Below are 9914 nucleotides of genomic sequence, written 5' to 3'. Positions count from 1 at the left end.
GAGGACCCGAGTGGGGGGGGGGGGAGAGGCAGAGACAAGCGAGCCGGCCAGAGCCCAGGGGAAAAACGCTCAGAAAGGGGGGGGAAGGGGCAGGGAGGGGGTCCCCAGGGACAGGTTGGGGAGAGGCAAGGGTTTTTTTGGGGGGGGGACAGGAAAAGGGGGACAGGGAGTGCAGGGCAACAAGCTGAAAGCACCTGAGCTGGAGGAGCTTAGAAGGGCTTCACCTGTCAGCGGCCATCTTGAAAGAAAGAAAGAAAGAGAGTCGATGATTCTGAGAACATATGTATTGAACAGGAAAAATGCTGAATACCTTAGGAAGTTCTGATCCAAGGTAAAAGCATTTCACAGTTAGAAAAGAACACGAGGCAGGAACATTAGGTCAGATACGTCACTGTTTTTTTCCCCAGATCTGCGTATCACTTGTAAAGAGTAAGATTTGGGAACTTTTAGAAAGTCTGTGACTTCTGTGCCTCAGTTATCTAAGACTGTGAAGGGCTGATCTGTGTGAACCAGAATGCCTTCATGGTGGTACATTGGGAAACAATGAGTTTAAGCTACTGACTTTGGGGGTCTGTATATATTACTGACAGCACCTGCTCAAAGAGACCATACATATCTTGATATCAGCAGGTTCTTCCAAGCTTCCCTGAAAAAGCGACTCAATAAATGAAAAGTTCTAAACGTATCCGTCTCAAACAGGAGTCATGTCTCGATAGCTGACAGTTCCATCCTGGTCTAGAAGTAGTGCTATTTTAAGGCAGAGGCCCACAGGGCCCAAATACTTAGGGCACAGGTCCAAGCTTCAAGACATACCAGTTAATGGTAAAACAAGCCATGTGGGACTTGTGGCCCCAGAGAGAACACAAACATTAAGGCACAAAATGGAGACAACCAAAGCAATAGCACATGAACAGTCATAATTCAAATATGTGCTCACACTAAATGGTGACGGCATCTGCATGTGCTCTCAAAGGCAATTGCTGGGATAATGGTCTTGTGATTTAAAGTGTAGAGGTCCCCAGTATACATTATGTCCTTAAGATGGCTCCGACCAAGAAGCCTGACTGCTGCAACAAAATTAAAAGTGAAGATTGGTCATAGAAGGATTATCATTCTTCTAGTATTAAGGTGGACCATCTGGGAGTGGGGAATGTTGATATGGTACTGGATGTGTTTGAGATGCTCTGTACTTGGATGAAATTAAATATGCAGATCATGGCATCCAGCAGAAGTCCTCCAACCTCCTTCTTGCTTCACATGCCCAGATAATATACCACTTCTAAACAAATCTTGCCCATGGCTTCAGGCAGTCAATGTCTTTTCATTTATCTGCATTTGTGTACATACACAGGCAGTGCAGTTATTAGTGATTTGAGACTGAAAAGTTTGACAGTAGGGAATTGTGAAGTACAGAAAGGTGATGAACTCATTTGCAGGTGATTCCTTTCTGACAATTTAACATTAAGAACAGAGTTTGTTGTTGCTCCATCCCCCATATCCTACCTTTTGAGCTTCAATGCTAGCCAGTCTTTTCTTTTCAAGCCATTAGTTGGCTTGTTGCAAAGATTTGGACAGGACACTTTTGGTTGGATTGGACCCAGCAGCACCCTAACTAAAAATGTATTCTTTCTAAATAAAATGTTCCCGACACTCGCATTCATTAAATATAAAAAAACACAGAAAACTCATACCTATATTGGCACCCACAGAATGTGAAATGTAACAGCATCACTGTTTTTCCAGAATAAATGGCTCGAGGAAACTCTACATTTTTCACTACCTAATAGGACTGCACTTTTTTCAGAATGTACACGCTATCCGTGAATTATGCCGGTGTACTCAAATGATACAAAGTAAAAGAATACACTCAAAGCCAAGTTCACTTCTGAACTCAGGGTACAAATAAATGTATCTCAAGTATTGTAGATCATCATTTTTGTTTCTGAGAAAAATATACTTTCTTATTGTTTATTTTTTAGGTAACAAAAGAACAGAAGAGTCTTATGAAGCCTCTGTATGACAGATACAGAATTATTAAGAAACTTCTTGTTACACCATCTTTGATTACAACTATCGTAAGTCAGAACTAAGTAATAGCTTGGTAAAGAAACTACGATAGATACTGATTTTGGTGTGTTGTGACCTTATGCTTATATTGCTCATGAAGAGCATATTGACAGCATGAAGTTGATATTTCAAACAAATAGTAAAAAAACCGACATGATTTAACCTGGAAATAAGGGCCATTGTATAGTGCATCAGTTGCTGAATCAATGTTTAAATGTTTGTGATGGCATTCAGCTTTTAACCGTTATAACTCAATAAATATACAACACACAGAACAGCTACTTTCCTGTTATTAAGCAGCTACTTCCCTGTTCTTAGAGAAGCAGGCATGTTGTAGGGTATTATTGTGTCTGATTTTGTGTTTTGTGGTTGTGTGTGAGGGTTTTAAGTAGTTTGTGGAATCATTGGATAAATATTTGCCTACAAATGCAGGAGGCTCCTTGCCTAATTCCATCTTCAGTATATTTGGTATATATCTCTTCTGCGAATATACCATTCTCTGTATTACTGCATTTTCTTAAATACAAGACAAGGAGTTTTTTTATATATATTCGCATACATGGTAACCGCATTAAATGAATTACTTGTCAAATTGCTGACAAAAGCAGCATTTGCTCAGTAATGGAAACCAACTATGAAGTTCATCAAATGCAACCAACACTGAGCATGACTATAAAACACACGGCCCAGATGGGGCAAACATACTAATGGGAATCTTTTTTCTTATTTACAAATTTTATTAAAAAGACATATCATTCTCGACTTATCAAGCTTCACATATTGAGCACCTTTCTTTTACCAAAACTTCATATTGCAAAAACAGCTAATATACAAAAAAATACAACTATATATATTAAAGCCTTAAACAACATACATCAGCTTTCCACAAAAGACCCTTACAGAATTCTTTTTCTTCATACAGAACCCCATGAAAAACCTCAGTAACTACCTGCCCCTTCCATCAGTCATCTCTGTTCATTCAGTGAAACAACGATATAAGTGTGTCCAGTCCTTTTTCCTCCATGTCTTCTCTGTCTTGATCAATGTAGTATGCAGCCCCAGAGAAAGCCAAACCCTTAAAAACCCAGGTTTCTTACTTTCCATAAACTAGTTTTAACACATGCTAATAAAGTCCTTAGTAACATTTAATTTGGTCCCTTTGATATGAGTTGATACAGTACCAGTCTTGTTCTAACAACAGGTTTATTTTGGTGACACTCAGAAAGTGGCAGATCCTTTCCTGCACCACCATTGTATATGTAAACTCCTAAAATCTATGTCCCACCATATGTTTACCGCAACTCTTCCTTGGGCACCTTGATGCACTCATCAAGCTGCATTTATGCTTCACCTCTCACCAGCAAGATATTTCTTACAACCATCCACACTAGGTCAACGTGTTCCCCCTTTTTTGTTGCTTACGCATCACTGCTCCCCATATCTTCTTCACTTGTCCTTCTGCAAAGTTTCCCACCAGCTCTTCTTTACCACTTTCGTCAACTTCTTATGATCCTTCAGGACCTCCAGTCTATTTTATTCCCTATTTTATTCCTGCATGAACCCTTCCATTCTGACATAATGAATCAGCAGTTGCCACACACATGGACTCTTCAAAGAGGTCTGATATACTCCCAATTTCCTCAACATTGTAGCTGCTTAAAATAAGGTGATCTGTGTTTTTTCCCCTTGCCCTTGCACACCACACTTACATATTTCACACAGACAAAAAAAGACTGGGACCACCCGTTCCTCTTGCTTTGTACAATTCAGCTCTAACCGACCTTTGTCCTTGGCATTCCAGATTCCCTCTGCACTTTTGCTATCTGCTCCCATGTTGGTAGGAATACAATTCCTCAATATAGAATAATTGGCAGTGGCACAGCCTTCATAGCTGCCATGTTTCTGGCAAAGGACAGTGTCCTTCCAGCCCATAACCAGAGTATTTGCTATATCCGTGCAGTCATCTTTTCCCATGCTGTATTTGTCTTCAATGCCCTTTGGGATTCCTAGCACTTTTTTTTATTTGAAGGCTCAACTTCTCCAAGTCCCTCCAGTTCCCCACTCCAACTATGGTGCTTCTCAATCTATTTAGTTTAGCCCCTATCACTTCTCAATACTCTGATGTATGCTGTAACAGGATCCCTGACTGGAGCCCTGTTACTTGGGGAAAATCCCCGCAGCTGGCAGTCACGATGCCCAGGTGTGGCGGGGGGGGGGGGGGGGGTGGAGAGATTCCCCACACCACTGGTAAGCCAATGGGACCTGGCTTCTGGGAATAAAGGAAGGACGACGCCCTGGAAAAGATGCCTTCAGGCACCGGAAGAGAGAAGAGAGGGGTTTCCCAAGACCCCGGAGAAAGACGCGGAGTTGAGACTCGGAGAGATGTGGAGAAGGGACCATACAGCTGCCAGATCAGTAGAGACGCCTGATGCCTGTGACGGAACTCCAGCTGCCGTGGTGAGTTGGAGGGGAAAGAAGGCGCAGGTCTGGGCAGTGACGGGCCAAGGCATCCCAAAATAGAGAGGTGGTCCCTGGTTGGGACCCAAAAGGGGAAGCTGGCAACGATCCCGGAGCAAAGGGGGAGACAGTCCCGGATCCGAAGCACCGGCTCTGGCAGTGAGGGAGCTCCTAGAGCCGAGCCAGCACAAGCCGCGGGGAGGCAGTGAGAGATGCGGTGAGCTTCCACAGCTAGCGAGGCAATTAGCAGACAATAAGCTGAGCCACAGGCAGGAGTGGCTCGCACCCAGAGGGACTGGGTCAAGACTGCAAGTTACCATTACCCACATAGGGGGAACAGCCGGGACTGCTCCTTAGCAGTAATTGGTGAAGAATAAAAGACGCTGTTCACGCGAGCTGCTAATGAGGTAATTGGAACCGCGGGACACCGGCTGGTACTTACCTTTAGGACTGCAAAGCTGGTGATCCTCTCCAGAACATGAGAGTGACTGAGGGGACAAGTGGGACGGGCTGCTGCCTGTGGTCTGGGCCACTGTAAAAGAAAGACGAGAATAAAGGACCTGGAATCACGTGACGGGTCAAGCGTCATTACTCTGCAGGTACCTATTAACACTCCATCTCTTTCCTCCCTTAATAAGATGAAAGTCATGGCAGGCGAGAAACAGAGGAACGGGCAGTACCCTGCAGACCCAGTAATATATGTGTTAGCACACTTTCCATCAAAAGTCCACCTCTAACTTCCACACCCCCTTTTCTTTGTGGGGCTCAGTTCCGTCTTCAGCACCTGGTGATCACTAGATTCCACAATTACGGTTTCTTTCTTATGTCTATTTCTTTTGATACAAACGCAGAGTTAATTCTTGACTGTTTCTTTCCACTTGGGTATGATCTAGTGAAAATTTTCTCTCCTTCCTACACATCTCTTAGTGACTCTTCTATTATAATCTGGATGAACAGTTCCATCTCCCCCTTCCTCTGTACTGTCACCCACTTCTATTATGCCATTAAAGTTCTCCATTATTATCCACAGGCTCCCTCTAACCATGTAAACTGCTAGCTTTCTAAGCAGAGCCTTCCTCCCCTCCTGCTTTGGTGGTATATATAAATTGAAAACATCTAATGCTACTTACCTGCCTGATAATATCATTAACTGCAGTCTGATAATGTCTTCCACCTGCTTTGCTCTCACCTCTGAATTCTTGAATAGTAGTGTGCCTCCAGCTGCTTTTTCATTTGTCCCTGATGCTATAATCAGTGCTATTGTGCTTGTTTTAAAAAGAGCACAACTGTCCTTTAAGGTGCACCAGAGCTGCTGCTCACTGTGGTGGACTCTTCCCCATCCCTCTCCCTCCCCCCATGTCTGTCACTTTTGCAAGCTTCCTGACGGCCTTTGTATTAAAAAAGGCTGCCATTTTCCGGCCTTCCCACTACTTTCCACCTCTATCTCACCATTCTGGGCTGGAGATCAAAGGAGTTAAAGGTAGGAGCCTACTCTCTGGCTCTGATTCCGACTCATCCCCCTCATTTTCAGGTCTCCCGCTATAAATTTTTCCTACTCTTAACTGTTCCAGTAAGTAAACTCTAAGTATTTCTGTTTTGGAAAGGAATCAGAGTGGTGAGATGTTCCATCTCCACCTCCAATATCACAGACAGTACCTTATCTATGTACTCATGTCTTGATTGCTCCCATCTGCATCCCTTGTTATCCACCACTTCTGTCTGCATTGGTTGATATTATTTTTATCTGCAGTCTGTGATCCTCCCTAACATCTCTCAGTGCAACTTCCATGTCTTCCCACCATGCTACTCCAGATGGGTCAGCATTCCATTATACTTCTGCTGCTTTCTGCCTCTCAGCTGATGTACCTCATCCTGTTCTTATTCTATTTCTTATTCTCCACTGCCTATCTTCCCTCTGGCCTTGTTCTACTCCCTGTCACCTGTTTTGCTGCTGCCTCTCTCATTATTACTATTTCTACTGTTGCTCCCATCTTCTTCATCGTCTTTCTTTTTCTGCTTCTCTACCTCTTCATTTCACCTTCCACCTCCTGGTTATTTGCCACCACTGCTGTTATTTTAAGCTTTGGGTTTCCTTTCTCCATTCCTTACACCCTGACATAAACACCTTGAGTTAAAACATCGATCAGGCTTTCAGCTTGATCTTAGCAAAAGAGGCCAAGAAAATGCTGATGGAATCCTACCACAAAGTTTATTTAATGCAGCCCATCTGAATAAGATATATGAGATTATCCTTTGCATGCAGTTCTCCTCAGCATTGATTCTTTTTCAGGTCATGGTGAGCCACTACACTAAATACATTTTTAATACTTTACTTCCTTCCACAGCTGAGCTGCACCTTCCTTTGCCATTTCCAGTTATTCCTTGACCAGCTTTAAATTAAATTCTAGCAAACATCATCAAATGTTTCACCCTGAATCCCTGGGTTGCCCCCTCTCTCAGCCTGGTGCATATTAGTGTGGCCCTGCCCTCTGTGAAGTAGAGCTGGACCAGGTTGCTTGTGTCTCATCCGTATATACATTTTTGGATTATCTTAGCACTTGTGACCCAATTCCTGTAGTGAGTGGAAGACTAATTAGGACATGGATCCTTTGTATATGGGGTTCACAGACATACTGAGCAGTGTTCAGCTGTGGGGTCAGCATGGCTTGAAATGCTGTTGACTTCCCTGGGGCCTAGCCCAATGAATTAAATAGTAAATGATATGGTATACAGCCTTTTCACTTTGGAATAATACCATGCATAGTTTGTATAAGTAGATACAAACATGCTGCTTAAAAGTGTGTTTATGGAGTATCAGTGCTAAAATTAGCGGCAGTTTAAAAAAAGTAAAAATACACCAATTTTGGATGAGCAAAGTCTCTGGATACTACATGTAAATGACAAGTATCTCTCGAGGACAATGTTTTCAAATTTGCTCACGGAGAACAGGGTCTTACAGTAAGAAGAGGAAGAAGGGGATGCAGGGAGGAAAAATTCAGGGGGTGCAGAGAGCAAAGGGGCTACCTGATCCCTCAGATTAATTTTTTTTTCTGTAGCAGTGGGAAGGAGACAAATTCAAGGCAAACCTCCAATAATTAGATCCAGTACCCAGAAAATGATAACAAATTTATACATTTTCCATATATAGAATCTAATTATTAGGTGTCATCTTAGACTTAAGTCTTTATAGTTTTTTTGTTAAAAATACATTCATAAACACTGTGACACATTAACATTTAATCAATATTGTATTAATGTATCATCATAGTCAACTAAACCCCCAGCTTGCCTTTCTCTTCCTTTACACATTTCTGGTTCCGATTGTTGCACTGAGCATTTGCGTGTTGTTGTTTCCAGTTGTTTCATATTGTTGCAATTTCCAGTTGTTGCACATAGAGCAACGTGTAAAATAAATTTAAAATTATTGTTATAGAAAAACTGGTCCAGAGTCTTCCATCTTCACTGACACTGTGTTGCATTTTTTGTACACATTTTCTCCATGCATTTCAGTGGTACTTTTCGCAGAGTGAGACATCACTGCATATGACCAAAGTTAGCAGATACTAGGCCTTTGTAAATTACTCCTCACACCTCAAAGAAAATACTAATTCCTGAGTCCTGGTGTCTGTATTTAATAATTCAGGCAGGAGTATTCTTATGAGCATAAAACAGGTGATTTATTGCCATGGCAATAAGCTTCTTAGATGACGTTGAAAATCCTGGATTTAACTTTGTAATAAATATTTTATTTCAGAATGTTTGTAAAGCTTCCTTGCATATATTTGTAATGAGCAATTGTTCACACTTTTTTTTTTAGTTACAAACAACAGCTAAAAGTGCGTGTGCATGTGGAGGGCAGGTATTTGTATTTTGGTGTCATTGACATTCTGTTTTGGTTGTTAACATTTGTAACTCTACAAATATGTTTGAAACAATGATTTTATGCATACTAAAACTTTAATTTATGAAGCCTGTTTTTAGTGCTAAATAGTTCAGGTTCCTTGTATGGAGAATTTATCAAAGGATAGTCATGTCACACTATTCATGTGCATAATATTGTTGATCTCAGTGAGACTACATGCAAGAGAAGGAAGGGTGAAGGATTGTGATCAATGTCTTTTTTGTTTAAACACGTACTGATGCAAAATTTTACTCAAATGACTAATCAGTGTTGATAAATTAATTGTTACAACTACCCAAAGAAATCAGATTCATGTTGAAAGCCACCTTATAACATAATGCTTTCAAGAGTTTGTGAGAAAATTCCAAGACATTTTTAGCCCTTATTTTTTATACTTGCAACTCATTTCAGTAAAGATGTACCTGGTGATAATTGAATTAATTACAATAATCATCTCATTAATTTACAAAGATATAGTGCAGGTAGTTGATCTGATAATGACATTATATATTACAAGCAGGAGGAAGAAGATTCAGATGAAGATCATTCTCAAAGCAACCGGGAACTATCATCCAGATCAGCATCTTGCTTTCCTGTTGAGGAGCATCTATGTTTTTCACACGAGGAAAATGAGCCTGCAGTTATTTCACCCTTGGATGAAAAGAAGGCATTCCAGCAAACAGCCCTGTCTTTGTCCAACTTACATGAGGCCACAGTGTGAGTGCTGCCATTTTCTTACATTTAAAGCTTTTCTGTACATCCTGGAGGTATAGCGTGATCTATATTTACTGTGACAAGCTGAGCAGCTTGGAAGCTCTAGATGCAAGGAACTGGTTACTTGCTTGCTTGAGAGGAGACAAATACAGGATACTTGTTTGATGAACTTACCTGTGGCTTCATGTACAGTGTGCAATTCAAACAGAAAATGGCGTAAGTCCAGAAAAAAGTGGCAGGGGAGTATCAGTAAGTAAGGGAAATAATTATAAATAGGTATGACAGATAAAAGATTTGTTGACTTATCTCTTTTTATCAATTATTTCAGAAATGTATCTACTTAGATTCCTAGAGGGCAACTGCAAGATAATTTAAGATAAAGAAATTTCAATAGTGGTTGAGGTTAGTTTATGCTTACAGTCATAGGGTGCATCCACACATGCAAGCATGTGTGCTTGCAGCAGCTCAAATAGAAGCGGTGCAGATTTGAGCCAGGGCTTTTTGCCTCAGCACACGTGCTCAGGCATGCACTTTGTTATGGAGCAAATTGTGCCACTTGGGGCAAAATAACTCTGCCTGGCTCCTCCCAGATTTGCAGCCAGGGAGAGCTAGAGCCCAGGGCCAGCACCTGTGCTGTCCCCAGCAGTATAAAAAGCTGCCCTGTCCTGGCCCCAGCAGTACAAAAAGCTGCCTTGGCAAGTAACTCAGGGCTACTCACTCTCAGGAGCTTCTGGGGCCCAGCCAATTGGTACCTGGGGACACTACCCCTTGTGCC

The 9914-nt window shown here is 41.7% G+C and overlaps 1 protein-coding gene across 1 annotated transcript in view; it reads left to right on the top strand.

Moving 5' to 3' along the window:
* The window catches only part of FAM13C (family with sequence similarity 13 member C), a 105937-nt gene that overhangs the window by 91723 nt on the left and 4300 nt on the right, over positions 1-9914 (top strand). The window contains exons 8-9 of the mRNA XM_014525843.1: positions 1980-2075; positions 8946-9142. Coding sequence (XP_014381329.1) covers positions 1980-2075; positions 8946-9142 — 293 coding nt within the window. The remainder of the gene's footprint in view (positions 1-1979; positions 2076-8945; positions 9143-9914) is intronic.

This window comes from Alligator sinensis, unplaced genomic scaffold (assembly GCF_000455745.1).
Source record: "Alligator sinensis unplaced genomic scaffold, ASM45574v1 scaffold384_1, whole genome shotgun sequence".
Lineage (NCBI taxonomy): Eukaryota > Metazoa > Chordata > Crocodylia > Alligatoridae > Alligator > Alligator sinensis.
Note: the sequence above shows the minus strand (reverse complement) of the source record. Positions and strands in the feature narration are given on the sequence as shown.